General features: G+C 48.7%; 1 protein-coding gene across 1 annotated transcript in view; it reads right to left on the bottom strand.

Moving 5' to 3' along the window:
- Positions 1–15,000, bottom strand: part of puc (puckered) — a 56,921-nt gene that overhangs the window by 10,409 nt on the left and 31,512 nt on the right. Inside the window, exons 3-4 of the mRNA XM_070139385.1 lie at positions 7,995–8,260; positions 7,330–7,477 (exon numbers count right to left, since the gene is read on the bottom strand). Of these exons, the coding sequence (XP_069995486.1) occupies positions 7,330–7,477; positions 7,995–8,260 (414 nt within the window). The remainder of the gene's footprint in view (positions 1–7,329; positions 7,478–7,994; positions 8,261–15,000) is intronic.

Here is a 15,000-nt window from a genome sequence, read left to right as displayed (position 1 = left end):
ATCAACAAATATTACCTGACGGCATACCTCGCCATCTCTCTCTCTCTCTCTCTCTCTCTCTCTCCCTGTCTTTCTCTTTCTCTCTCACTCTCACTCTCTCTCTCTCTCTCTCTCTCTTTCTCATTCAATCTCTCTCTCTCTCTCCTCCCACCATCCCCCTCTCCTCCCTTCGCCTATCATCTTACAGGCTTGATAGTGCGTCCGACCCCCCTCCTCCCCTCCCTCCCTTCCTCCCCTCTCTTCCACCTCCACTCCCTCTCCTCCCCCTCTTTCCACCCCCCCTATCCCACCTCTCTCCTTCCCTTCCTCTGTCCTTCCCCTATTATACCTATCCCCACTCCCTCCTCCCTCCTCCCCCAGCCCCCCCACCTCCTCCTCCAGCCCCCCACCCCCACCCCCTCCCCCTCCTCCCTGCCCATGAGTCACCGCCGAGGCTTCCTGCCGGAGTGTGACGCTTGTTTCCTCAGGTTGTCCACGGCGCCTCTGCTCTCGGCCTCCTCCTTGTCCTCCTTCTTCTCTTTCTTCTTTTTCTTTTTCTTCTTCTTCTCTTTTTTCTTTTTTTCTTCTTTTTTTTGTTTTCTTCTCCTTCTTTTTCTTTTTCTTCTTCTCCTCCTTATCTTCTATATCTATTAACATTTCTTTTTTTTAAATTTTCTCTTCTTGTTTTTCCTTTCCTGTTTTATTTCTCCTAATCTTTCCTAATTTTCCGAACACACGAACACACTAACACCCGAACACACGAACGCACGAACACACGAACATCCGAACACACAAACACCCGAACACTCGAACACCCGAACACACTAACACGCGAACACCCTCACACACGAACATCCGAACACCCTCACACCCGAACACCCTCACACAATAACACCCGAACGCACGAACATCCGAACACACAAACATACGAACACAATAACACACGAACACTCGAACACCCGAACACAATAACACCCGAACACACGAACGCACGACCGAGTCCCACAGTCGCGAATGACTCATAGCAGCGTCCGGAGAGCAGGCGAAAGCAAGCAGGTTGGGGAGAGGAGAAGCAGGCCGCCCGCAATGCGTCTTCTATTTGGGGAGAAAATGGGGAATTTGGGGAGAGGGAGGGAGGGAGGGAGGGAGGGAGGGAGGGAGGGAGGGAGGGAGGAGGGAGAGAAGAAGGAGGGAGGGAAGGAGAGAGAGGGAGGGAGAAGGAGGGAGGGAGGGAGGGAGGAGAGAAGGAGAAGGAGGAGGGAGGGAGGGAGGAGGCAGAGGAAAGAGAGAGAGAGAAAAAAATAAAACGGAGAAATAGGGAATGCAATGAGAAGTGGAAAATAATAATGATAATAAAGGAGAAAGGTTAAAAAAAAGAGAGAATCGATAGGCTTTGTGCTATAAAAAAATAAAATCTTTCTCCCGTGTCTTTCACTCTTTCACTTCCTTCAAATCTTTCTTTCTTTCTTTCTCTCTCTTCTTCTTTCTTCTCTCTCTCTCTTTCTTCCTCGCGGACAATGGAGAGCAGACATTCAAAACCGAATATATGAGAAAAAAAAAATATAAGGAGGGAGGGAGGGAGGGGCGGCAGCCATTTAAAAACAACAATAGAATCACGACGCCGAACTCGCCTCAACAGCTTCCTCTCCGATCCCCTACAAGAGGGGTTTGAAGTCCTTTTGTCATCTATTGATCCCATTCAATGAAGAGGGTCCGAAGAAAGACTGATTCCTTCTCGCTCTTATACTTTTTAGAGAGGGAGAGAGGAGAGAGAGAGAGAGAGAGAGAGAGAGAGAGAGAGAGAGAGAGAGAGAGAGAGAGAGAGAGAGAGAGAGAGAGAGAGAAACATTATATATCTATCTATTCATTTATCTTCGCTGAAACAGACCATTTTCTAAACTTAATAGATACGTATCACTACATACACATTTATTTCTCTCTCTCTCTCTCTCTCTCTCTCTCTCTCTCTCTCTCTCTCTCTCTCTCTCTCTCTCTCTCTCTCTCTCTCTCTCTCTCTCTCTCTCCAAATTCGCGGGCGTGTGCGTAGGGGAGAGATTAAATCTTGTTCGATTCCATCATTAGCGCCATCTGCATTAAGGCGAGCGGCAGGTGTCTATCACAGACCTGCTAATGGTTTCCCAATCTCGCTAATGTGCGTTCTATTGTACTGTAAGAGGGAAGGGAAAATTGGTCTTTGTGAGTTTGCCTAAATTGCGGAAATGTGTTCATTTTCTTCACTGTTCTTGCTATATTTAAAAAAAATAAAGATATCAATGGCTTTGATACGAAGCGAGACGAAACGAACGCAAACGGACACGTGGTAGCGCGAGGGATCACGGTGATAAAAGTCTAACTGCCATTCTTCTTTTTTTTTTTTCCTCCGCATATATATTTTATAACTCCACCTCCTTTTATTTATTTGTAATCAATAGCACCATCCCTTCCGATATATCTTAATCCCCCTTTCCATTAACATGAATCACGGCTCTCCCTTCCTCTCCCTGTCCTAAATGACCCCCATCTCGCCCAGCGCCATTTTACACTCGCTCTCCCTTCTCTTACTCTCCTTTTCCCGCCATTCCACGAAATAAAAGAGAGAGAGAGAGAGAGAGAGAGAGAGAGAGAGAGAGAGAGAGAGAGAGAGAGAGAGAGAGAGAGAGAGAGAGAGAGAGAGAGAGAGAGAGAGAGAGAGAAAGAGAAAGAAAAAGAGAAAGAAAGAGAAAAAAATACACGCCTCACATAAACAACCAAAAAACGCGAGGGAAAAATCAGAGAGAAAGAGGAAGGAGAGAGAAAAAAATGAAAAGATGCCAAATGGAACGTGAATGAAATACGCGCCCAGTTATTGGTAGTTACTGCTGGTTAACCGACCAACGCGCTCGTCCTTCTTAATTACTTGTCACTAAGGAAGTGATACAATCTCTCTCTCTCTCTCTCTCTCTCTCTCTCTCTCTCTCTCTCTCTCTCTCTCTCTCTCTCTCTCTCTCTCAGAAAGAATAGGGAGGAAGGGAAGAGGAAAGAGAAAGTATAAGTGAGAAGAGAGGAGAACGGGGGAGAAAGATGAGATAAAGAAAAGGGAAAAGGAAAAGAAAAGAAGGAAAGGATAATGAAACGGAAAAAAGGAAAAGAAAAAGAAAAAGAGGAAGAGGGAAAAATTACAATAAAACGGGGAATAGGATAAAAGAGGGGAAAGGAGGAAGAGGAAAAGGGGAGGGGAGGGGAGGGGGAGGGGGTATACCCATGGCTGCACTCAACTGTCAATGGCTCGTGTCAATATTATATATCCAGGGCCTTTGTAAACTGCCGTGACTCACCCTAAGATAAAGGGAGGGAGGGAGAGGGGGATAACGGGGAGGAGGGAGGGAGAGGGGGATAACGGGGAGGAGGGAGGGAGAGGGGGATAACGGGGAGGAGGGAGGGAGGGAGAGAGGGGGAAGAAGGGAGAGAGGAAGGGAGGGAAGGAAGGAGGGAGAGGGGGAAGGGAGAAAGGAGAGGAGGGAGTGAGGGAGAAAGGAGAGGAGGGAGTGAGGGAGAAAGAAGAGGAAGGAGTGAGGGAGGGAGGGAAGGAGAAAATGGAAGCGAGGAGGAAGGAGGGAGAGACGGAGGGGAAGAGAAAGAGAAAGAGAAGAGGGGGAGGGAGGCATTGTATGGGAGAAATGTAGAGAAACAGAAGGGGGTTATAATGAAAGGAAGGGGAAAGAAAAGGGGCGAAGGAAAGAGAAAAGACAATGTAGAAAAAAAGAGGAAAAGGGGGGAAGAGAAGGGGGAGAGAGAGATTGACATAGGAAGGTTTATGAAGACGAGGATGAGGGGGAGGGGGGAGGGGGAGGCGAAGATGAAAGGTAGAGGAAAAAAAGAGAGAGAGAACAACGAAGTGGGAAAAGAGGAGGAAAAGGGAAGAGGAGAGAGGAAGGGGGAGGGGGTGGGGGGTTGTCACAGTGACTCATGGCTTAATGGCGCACTTACGAAGGGGGGGTAGGGGGGAAGGGGAAGGGGGGGGGGGAGTTGTTATGGTGTCGACGCCCATTCAAATTTGCACAAACATCACCCGGTAAGGGGAGAAATAACCGGAAAAATCCACGGATATAATTCAGATCACTTGGTAACAGAAATTATAAGAGAAATAATAACACATAAATGGAAAAAAATAGGATAGAAAAGAAATACTCGAAGCTCGAACGCGCGAATTTCATCCTTCCCCGCTTTACTTCATTTTGGCGGGAAATTTGAACGCGACATCCATGCAGCCAACTCAAACTCATCTCACTCTATATCCTATTTCAACTACACTCCCTCCCCCTCATCCAACCCCCCCCCCCAACCCTCTACGCAATGAACCGCCTATTTCACGTGACAAATTGGGTGCCATTTAGTGTTTTAATGAAGCTAATATCCGCGCCGCCCTCCATGTCAGCTGGCGCCAATGATGACGTCACATCCAGCACCGATTACGCATAAAATGAACTGGAGCGAAAATCAAATCTGGAATGCGTGTGTGTGTGTGTGTGTGTGTGTGTGTGTGTGTGTGTGTGTGTGTGTGTGTGTGTGTGTGTGTGTGTGTGTGTGTGTGTGTGTGTGTGTGTGTGTGGTCAAAAGCCTCATCCTCTTCGCTTATTAATAAAGTCACCCACTTATGAATTAATAAAGTTTTCGGGGTGAGAAGAGAGATTAAGAGAGAGAGAGAGAGAGAGAGAGAGAGAGAGAGAGAGAGAGAGAGAGAGAGAGAGAGAGAGAGAGAGAGAGAGAGAGAAAGAGAGAAAGAGAAAAGAGAGAGAGAGAGAGAGAGAGAGAGAGAGAGAGAGAGAGAGAGAGAGAGAGAGAGAGAGAGAGAGAGAGAGAGAGAGAGAGAGAGAGAGAGAGAGAGGGCTTATCTGCTAATAATAGAGGGTGTCCAATTAAATGTTTGTAATCAGAAGAGATTTTGAGGGTGCGAGAGGAGGAAGAGGAGGAAGAGGAGGAGGAGGAGAAGGAGGAAAAGAAATAGGAAAAAAGTGAAAGGATTTCGAATATGAGGAGAGCTTCATTAATATATAAAAGATAAATGTCATTGCCACCCGTAGCCTCTCGCTCTCGCTCCCCCCCCCCTCTCTCTCTCTCTCTCTCTCTCTCCCCTCCCCCCCTTCCTCCCTCTCTCTCTCTCTCTCTCTCTCTCTCCCTCTCTCTCTCTCTCTAAAACAAAGGCCACGAGACCAACAGTTGGTGGCTTTTAGACCTTAATCGGGGTATTGTTCCCTGCACGCTGTCCGGGGAGGAGGGGGGGGGGGAGGGGAGGGGCGTGAAGCTGTCTTGAGGACATGAGTAGCTGAGAAAGAGAGAGAGAGAGAGAGAGAGAGAGAGAGAGAGAGAGAGAGAGAGAGAGAGAGAGAGAGAGAGAGAGAGAAAGAGAGAAAGAGAGAGAGAGAGAGAGAGAGAGAGAGAGAGAGAGAGAGAGAGAGAGAGAGAGAGAGAGAGAGAGAGAGAGAGAGAGAGAGAGAGAGAGAGAGAGAGGGAGAGAGGGAGGGGGAGAGAGAGAGACAGAGAGAGAGAGAGAGAGAGAGAGAGAGAGAGAGAGAGAGAGAGAGAGAGAGAGAGAGAGAGAGAGAGAGAGAGAGAGAGAGAGAGAAAGAGAGAGCGCAACCAGTTCTAGTGACACGTTGACAACCGTACCCTTGTTGGGGGGGGAAAGGGAAGGGAGGAGGGAAGGGAGGGGGAGAAGGGGTACATCCTCTCCCCCCCCCCGGTTGATGAGTCAGGGTTGTGGGGGAGAGGAAGAGGGGAGAGAAAGAAGGGAGGGTGGGGGAGAGGAGGGGCGGAAGAGGGGGTGAGGGAGAAGGGTGAGGGCAGGAGGGGTGGGAGAGAGAGGGGGGGAGGGTTATAAGATCAACAAGCTGTTTAAACCGGTAATTTTAAAAGTGTGACAAGTTGGTTTGACGGAACAAGAGGGAGGGAGAGAGAGAGAGAGAGAGAGAGAGAGAGAGAGAGAGAGAGAGAGAGAGAGAGAGAGAGAGAGAGAGAGAGAGAGAGAGAGAGAGAGAGAGAGAGAGAGAGGCCTATATTTAACTCTCAATATGAGTCACTGCACTTAACCTCCAGCACCTCCCCTCCCTCCCCCCTCCCCCCAAAAAAAGGAAGGGAGAGAAGAGGAGGAGGAGGAGGAGGAGAGAAAGCCAGAGGGGAGAAGAGGGCTGGAGGGGAAAGGGAAAGAGGGGAAAAAAAACATTTCAATTATTCATCCTAGTCATCATGACTCATCACAAATTGCCATCCATTTTCGGCTGTGATTCTTCTTTTCTCCTCCTCCTCCTCCTCTTCTTCTTCTTCTTCTTCTTCTTCTTCTTCTTCTTCTTCTTCTTCTTCTTCTTCTTCTTCTTCTTCTTCTTCTTCTTCTTCTTCTTCTTCCTTCTCCCTCCTCTCTCTCTATCTCTTTCTCTCTCTCTCTCTTCTTCGCTTTCTATCTCCTCTCTTTCCTTTCTCTCTCCTCCTCCTCCCCTTTTCTCTTCTTCCCATTCTATCTCCTCTATTCCCTTTCTCTCCTCCTCCTCCTCCTCCTCTCTTCTCTTCTTCCCACTCTATCTCCTCTATTCCCTTTCTCTCCTCCTCCTCCTCCTCCCCTCTTCTCTTCCTCCCACTCTATCTCCTCTATTCCCTTTCTCTCCTCCTCCTCCTCCTCCCCTCTTCTCTTCTTCCCACTCTATCTCCTCTATTCCCTCTCTCTCCTCCTCCTCCTCCCCTCTCCCCCTCTTCCTCCTCCCCCTCTCAAGTCAGCGGTCTCCATAAGTCCCTCTAATGGGGAATTATTTTATTAGACGGATTAATGTAATTGGATACCGTGTACGATGGAGTGTCCAGGGTGACATTCCGCTTTCTCCCTCCCTCTCCCTCCCTCCTTCTTCGTCATATCCCTCTCTCTCTCTCTCTCTCTCCCTCTCTCTCTCTCTCTCTCTCTCTCTCTCTCTCTCTCACTCTCTCTCTCTCTCTCTCTCTCTCTGTTTCTCTCTCTCTCTCTCTGTTTCTCTCTCTCTCTCTTTTTCTCCCTATCTCCTTCTCTCCCTTGTTCTCCCACATCCCTCTTTCTCTTTCTTTCTTCCTCTCCCTCCCTTTCTCTAACTTCCTCCATCCCCGTCTCCCTCTCTCCTCTCCCAACCTCCTTTCTTCCCCCCTCCCCTCCCCCCCAAAAAAAAAAAAAAAAACACGACGAAAACAAACAAACAAACACAAGATCCCCGTCTTACAATAAACAAACGATTTATTAAAAAAAAAAAAAAAATCAATAACAATCGAATAAAAAATGAAAATAAAGAACCACCAAAACCCCCCAAACACCCCCCCCAAAAAAAAAGAAAAAAAGAGAAAAAAGTGGAGGAGACTCACCAATGAAGTGGATGGCCTCGTCGAAGTACTGCCGGAGGTTCTGGTGGCCGGAGTCCATCGCCGGCAGCGTCTTGTAGCAGATGCCGGAGTCTTGGTGGTAGCCGGGCACGTGCGCCGTCACGTTCAGGACCCGCGTGATGCCCAGCGCCTGAGGGGGGGGCGGGGGGAGGAGGGGAGAGAGAGAAAGAGGGAGAGAGAGAGGGAACACGTTAGTACGAGGTGATAGTCTGGCGAGGTCGTAATGGCGGGGAGGACAGGACTAGCGGTGAGAGCTATAACAGCATAACAATAACAATAGTGATAGTAATAGTAATAATACTAATACTGATGATAATGATAATACTAACAATAATAAAAAAATAGCTATAATAGCATAACAATAACAATAGTGATAGTAATAATAATAATAATAATAATACTGATGATGATAATGATAATACTAACAATAATAAAATAATAATGATAATACTAACAATAACAATAACAGTTATAGCAGCTGTTCCTGTTGCAATCTGTTCATCACAAATTCCACACACAGCAGCAGCAACAAACACAACAACGATAATCAACACCATCCCCGCCAACATAAAAACACCACAAAAAAAAAACAAAAAAAAACAACGCCAACCCACACACACAAAACCAAGTCCCTTCGGCCGCCTCACCTGCAGGAGTCGGAGGTCCTGGGCGTCGCGGGCGTTGCCGATGTACAGGAAGGGCAGGATCTCGGACGCCTTGGCCTGGTCGATGGCACTCTCGTTGCCTGGCGAGGGCGGGATGGCACCGGGGGGCACGCCGCCCACGCCCAGACACACGCCCGCGGGGTTGTAGGGCGGCTCGTAGCAGGGCGCGGAGTCCAGGTCGTCTCTGGACCTCATGAGGGCGTCCTCGCACAGCTCGGGGTACAGCCGCTCGAACGCCTGGAAGCCGCCTAAGCAGGGGAGAGAGGGGGGCGTGAGTGGGGGCGTGAGAGGGGGGGAGAGGGGGCGTGAGAGGGGGGAGGGGGAGGGGGCGTGAGTGGGGGCGTGAGAGGGGGAGAGGGGGGCGTGAGAGGGGGTGGGGGAGAGGCAGCGAGTGGGAACGCACGCGGGAAAGGTGAGAACACAAGGGTGGGGGTGGGGTGGAGAGAGGGGTGGAGGGAGGGGGAAGGGGAAAAGGGACTTATCTTTTTCCTAACTGTAATTCAAATAAGAAATGAATTTTATTCTCACTCGACATATAAACATATTCTGACTGAAAAACAAAAAACAAAAACATTAACAACAACATCAATAACATCTCACATAAACCTACAACCATCCAACCACACATCACACACACACACACACACACACACACACACACACACACACACACACACACACACACACACACACACACACAGGTGACTCATTCCCGCACACTAACGAGCTATCACCTGAGCTGTAAAGAGAGCGAAAAAAATACTTTTGCTGAGTCCTACATAATGTGAATCTGTTTTTGAAAAAAGAGAAATGGTAGAAAAGGATAAAATATATGTAAAGAAAGGAGGAGAAGAAATACACATAGAGAAAGAAGATATACACATAGAGAAAGGGAGAAGGGAGGAAATATATAAATATTTCTTTTTTTCGAATCGGGGGGAGAGGAAGAAAGAGGAATATATATAAACATAATTTTTTCGAATGGGAGATGGAAGAGAGGAAGGGGGGGGGGGGGGGGGGGGGGGGTAATCTACAGTAGCTCACGTGCATATACCACCCCCTCCGCCCTCCCCCCCTCCTCCCCAGTATCAAACTTTCCAAGAACAAGACCTTCGTTAATTCATATATCATTGTGGTGGGGGAGGGGGTGGGGGTGGGGGACAATGAGAAGGGGGGAGGGGGAGGGGGAGGGTGGTAAAATACAATACACTGGGATCAAGTGTACACACACACACACGCACACACACACACACACACACACACACACACACACACACACGCTCTCTCTCTCTCTCTCTCTCTCTTTCTCACATACACACACCTACTTCACCCCGTGTGCATCTCCTCCCTCCTCCCTTCTTTCCCCTTGTCTCCCTCCCCCTCCTACCATTCGCCCCCCCCCCTCCCTCCCTCAGTGCAACAGGTGTACAGCGGTGCACCCAAGGACACAAGGAGGCATGAGGGGGAATACAGGTGTGTGTGAGACTACAGCTGTTGCTGACTCAATAACTCTCTCTCTCTCTCCCTCTCTCTCCCTCTCTCTCTCTCTCTCTTCTCTCTCTCTCTCTCTCTCTTCTCTCACGCACAGAGGTCGAGTAACAACCAGTTACCAGCTTCGTTGAGTCATACAGACGTCGTAGCAAATCTCTCTCTGTCTCTCTCTCTCTCTCTTGTTCTCTCTCTCTCTTCTCTCTCTCTCTCTCTCTCCCTCTCTCTCTCTCTCTCTCTCTTGTTCTCTCTCCTCCCCCTCTCTCTCTCTTCCTCTCTCTCTCTCTCTCTCCCCCCCCCTCTCTCCCTCTCTCTCTCTCTCAATGTACATAGTGGGAAGACAACTCCTCAGTGCATGAATGTATGGCAATTTTCTTTCGTCTTGTGTTATGCAGTCGTTCTGTGAATGACGCCAAGTACTGCTGTCGTTTTCCGGTTCGTCCTTCTTAATAGGGAGGGTAGGGGGAGGGGAGGGAGGGAGGGAGGGAGGGAGGGAGGAAGGGATGGATGGATGGAGGGAGGGAGGGAAGGGAGGGAGGAAAGGGATGGATGGATGGAGGGAGGGAAGGGGGAGAAAGGGAGGAAGGGAGAAAAGGGAGGGAAGGAAAGACTGTAGGAGGAAGGTGAAAAAAGGGAGGGAGGAAGGGAGGGAAGGTGGAAAAAGGGAGGAAGGGAGGGAAGGAAGGACTGTGTGGGGGAAGGGACGGAGAGAAGGTGGAAAAAGGGAGGGAGGGAGGGAGGGAGGGAGGGAGGGAGGGAGGGAAGGGGGAGGGGCAGACCGGTTTGGAAAGTAGACAGAGTTACACACGGAAGATTTTGGAAGGAGGGAGTGAGGAGGGAAGAGAGGAGGGTAGGATGGAGGGGGAGGGGGAGAGGAGAGGAAGAAAGGGAGGAAGGGAAGAAGAGAAGAGAAGAAGAGGAAGGTTGGGAGGAAGGGAAGAGGAGAAAAGAAGAAGAAGAGGAGGGTAGGAGAGAAAGAGATGAAGAACAAAAAGAAGGAAAAGAAGAAGAAGAAAAAGAAGGAAAAAGAAGAAGAAAAAGAGAAAGAATGAAAGAAGAAAAATACGACACACTTAACGACCTTCTACTCCGAGGCAGGAGAGAGAGAGAGAGAGAGAGAGAGAGAGAGAGAGAGCAAAGGGCAAAGCGTAGACATCATCATGAGAGAAGTATGTGTGTGTGTGTGTGTGTGTGTGTGTGTGTGTGTGTGTGTGTGTGTGTGTGTGTGTGTGTGTGTATGTGTGTGTGTCTGACGTGTGTATGTGTGTGTGTGTGTGTGTGTGTGTGTGTGTGTGTGTGTGTGTGTGTGTGTGTGTGTGTGTGTGTGTGTGTGTGTGTGTGTGTGTGTGTGTGTGTGATATGCATTCATGAGTGTGTATGTAACGCGAGTGTATGTATGTACGTATATATACCTTCAAGTCTATATATGTATCTCAGTGTATGTAAGAGTATGTAAATATATACATGCATATACGTGCACACATACAAATATGACAATATGTATGTGTACGACCGCGCGCGCGTGTGTGTGTGACGTCGAGACCTCATCTTTGCTGAGCCTGTGACGTCAGAGAGCGCCCACACACATTCACAACACAACCTCGATATAAGGAACCTCTCCTTCTAATGACTTTACTACCCTTCTTTCTCGTTATTAATATTCTTATTATCAATTATCGCCACCGCTGTCATTATTATATACATTATTATTAACGTGATTTAAGCCATTGGGTGTTTATTCTGATGCGGTATTCCTCCTAAGATTTTTTTGATACGAAAATCCTAACGTATGCTTATATATATATATCTTTTTTATCTCGCTATTGACAGATGAGTAATGTTAATTCACCTCGTGGCACAGCTGTCACGAGATGCCACTCGCCCAACGTCCAATATCATTATCAAGGGACTTTTTCATCACATCATCATCATCATCGTTATAACAGATGATCAACGTCTTGTTTACAAACAATAAACAAGCACAAACACATCACCCAAAAGGGCCACACACCCTCCCCCCCCCTATCCTTCCCTCCCTCCTCCCCTTCTCCCATCCTTCCCTCCCTCCCTCCTTCCTTTCCTCCTTCCCTCCCTCCCTCCTTCCTTTCTTTCCTCCCTCCCTCCTCCGTTTCTCCCATCCTTCCCTCCCTCCCTCCTTCCTTTCTTTCTTTCCTCCCTCCCTCCTCCGTTTCTCCCATCCTTCCCTCCCTCCCCTATCCTCCCCTTCTCCCATCCTTCCCTCCCTCTCCTATCCTTCCCTCCCTCCCTCCTTCCTTTCTCCCATCCTTCCTTCCCTCTCTCCCTCCCTCCCTCCCTCCCTCCCTCCCTCCCCTATCCTTTCCTCCTTCCCCCCCACCCCGTCTGCACCCAGCTCATACCATCCATTATTGCACAGTGTTGCAAGTCGAGGCATCTGCAAAGTGCGTCTCTGGGCGGCGAGTGCGTCGGGGCTCGCCGGCTGTGGCTTTTATTACTTAGGGAAATGCTATTAATTGCTATTCTGTTGGAAGGAGAAGGAGGGAGGGAAGGAGGGAGGGAGGAAGAGGGAGAGGGAGAGGGAGAGGGAGAGGGAGAGGGAGGGAGGGAGGGGGAGGGAGGGAGGGAGGGAGGGAGGGAGGGAGAGAGAGAGAGAGAGAGAGAGAGAGAGAGAGAGAGAGAGAGAGAGAGAGAGAGAGAGAGAGAGAGAGAGAGAGAGAGAGAGAGAGAGAGCAGATTTCCCTCCCTCCCTCCCTCCCTCCTTCCCTCCCGCCACGAAAATGCAAACGAGCCTCAGAGTATGACTCAGGACGCTTACCGAGGGATCCCAGATGTAATTTCAAACCCCAAGTCATTTTCTCTCGCGCTCTTTTCCTTTTTTTTTCTTTTTCTCTCTTTCTTTCTCTTTTTTCCCTCTAACCTGTGAAAGCAATTGCGTCATTATATTCCCTCCCTGCAAGCGCCGACGAGCCCATAGGGGTCATTTTCGTGTCGTAATGCAATGCCTCTCGTGTTATGTATTGTTGTGTGTGTAAGACAGGAAGGGGAGAGAGAGAGAGAGAGAGAGAGATAGAGAGAGAGAGAGAGAGAGAGAGAGAGAGAGAGAGAGAGAGAGAGAGAGAGAGAGAGAGAGAGAGAGAGAGAGAGAGAGAGAGAGAGGGAGGGAGAGAGAGGGAGAGAGAGGGAGAGAGAGGGAGAGAGAGGGAGAGAGAGAATACACACAGAAAAAAGACAGAAAGAAAAATAAAGAATAAATACACACAAAAGAAAGAAAAAAACATACGTAACAGAAATAAATAAATAAATAAATAAATAAAGTAGGAACATATATAAACTACACGTAAAAGCGATCCAGTGCTTTAAAAGTATGTGTGTTAAAGTCGTGAATCAGCTGATGGTCAAGGAACCCCTGATTCACGGAGGTCCAGGCCTGCCAACCTTCCCCACGCACCCCTCCTTACACCTGCTGCAGGCCTGCCAACCTTCCAACCTTTTTCCCCCCCCACCCCCACCCCCCCACCCTCCCTACACCTGATGCAAGCCTGACAACATAGCACGTTCCTCCCCTCCCCCTCCCTCCCCCCCTCCACCCCCGTCCCCCTCCTTCCCTTAGACTTTAAAACGCCGCCTCTTTGAAAAGACCAAACCTAGATTTTTTTTCTCTAAATACGTTATATAAAAGCCTCGAAAATGTTGTTCTTGGATGAGAGTATATATGGCTATTCAAATAATGAGAAATGAAAAAAAGAAAAAAAAGAAATGGTTTTCGAAGATAAAAAATGTAAAGGTAGGAGGAAGCCGACATGAGGGAGAAAGTAGAAATTGTCACGCACTGAACTTCTTCCTTCCTCCCTCCCTCCCTTCCTCCCTCCCTCCCTCCCTCCCTTCCTTCCTCCCTCCCTCCCCTCCCCTTCACTTCATTGTTGCCAAGTTAGGCCTTCGCAAAGAGGGAGAGAGGGAGAGAGAGAAATAGGGAAAGAGAGAGCGATAGAGAGATAGAGAGATAGATAGACAGAGAGAGAGAGAGAGAGAGAGAGAGAGAGAGAGAGAGAGAAAGAGAGAGAGAGAGAGAGAGAGAGAGAGAGAGAGAGAGAGAGAGAGAGAGAGAGAGAGAGAGAGAGAGAGAGAGAGAAGAGAAAGCAAAGAAAAGCAAGATGAAACTCGGTCCCAGAACTTGCTTTTTAAAAAAAAGAGGAGGAGGGGTGAGAGCGGAGAGGGGGGGGGGGGGGGAGAGGGGGATCACATTAAGCCCAAAATAAAACAGGTTCTTTTGCCGCCACGATGAGCAGAGTCGAGCAGAGCGTAGCTTCATCCCCCCCTCCCCCCCATTTCTAAGCCCCTTCCTCCTTCCCTCCTCCCCTTCTCCTCCTCTTTCCCCCTTCTCCTCCCTCTCTTTTAGCCCTGCCCTTCCCTCCCCCTCCCCCTTTTCCTCTCCCTCCCTCCCCCTCTCCTTTAGCCCCCGCTCCTCCTCCTCCCTCCCCCCTTCCTCTCCCCCTCTTCCCTCCCCCTTTCCCCTTCCCCCTCCCCCTTCCCTCTTCCCCCCCTTCTCCCTCCCCAAACCTCGAGCTGCTTCTGCAATTGCTCTGTGTTGAAGCGGAGACTGACCTCCCACGCACACTCGATGTGGAATGAATGGGTGCGAGTATTAAACTTCCCTTTCTTTTATTCCTTTTTCTGGGTGAGAGAGAGAGAGAGAGAGAGAGAGAGAGAGAGAGGGAGAGAGAGAGAGAGAGAGAGGGAGGGAGGGAGAGAGAGAGAGAGAGAGAGAGAGAGAGAGAGAGAGAGAGAGAGAGAGAGAGAGAGAGAGAGAGAGAGAGAGAGAGAGAGAGAGAGAGAGAGAGAGAGAGAGAGAGAGAAGAGATGGGAGAGGGAGGGAGAGGGAGAGGGAGAGAGAAGAAAGAGAGATATGAGAGGGAGAGAGAGAGAGAGAGAGAGAGAGAGAGAGAGAGAGAGAGAGAGAGAGAGAGAGAGAGAGAGAGAGAGAGAGAGAGAGAGAGAGAGAAATAAGAGAGATAGAAGAGAGAGCGCAAAAGAAAAGAGAAACACCAAGAGAAGAAAAAGAGTAAAGGTTTACATTCCTGAGAACGAGAAAAAAAAAAGAATTATCAACATTTGAATCCAACGTTTCTCCTCCTCCAGCCTCATAGTTCACCTTCGGAAAATCACTCCGCCGCGAGAACTAGTTCCCTAAAATGGAATGCAATTAACGGAAGAATAATTCGATGTCGCTAAAAATTAATCACAGCTCATCTTAGCGTTCTGATCAAATACCTACTCCATGAAACTACTATGGTAAATATTTATATCTATTTCTCATATCTCACAAGCATTCCCGTCCTAAGCCATCATGAATTGAAAAAAGAGAGAAAAAACAAAATCCTCTACGCCAAATTCCACAAATTAAATCACCATATTCACCAATCATCACTATAGGCAAGTCTCCCCGTAAAAAAGACCCACATTACGTGCAAATAGTCAAAGAAAACGGAAGCGCAAATCGGATCACAGAAAACGGGAAGAAAGT

The sequence above is a fragment of the Penaeus vannamei genome, chromosome 3 (assembly GCF_042767895.1).
Source record: "Penaeus vannamei isolate JL-2024 chromosome 3, ASM4276789v1, whole genome shotgun sequence".
NCBI classification, from domain to species: Eukaryota; Metazoa; Arthropoda; class Malacostraca; order Decapoda; family Penaeidae; genus Penaeus; species Penaeus vannamei.
The sequence above is the reverse complement of the archived record's forward strand: the minus strand, read 5'-3'. Positions and strand labels throughout refer to the sequence as shown.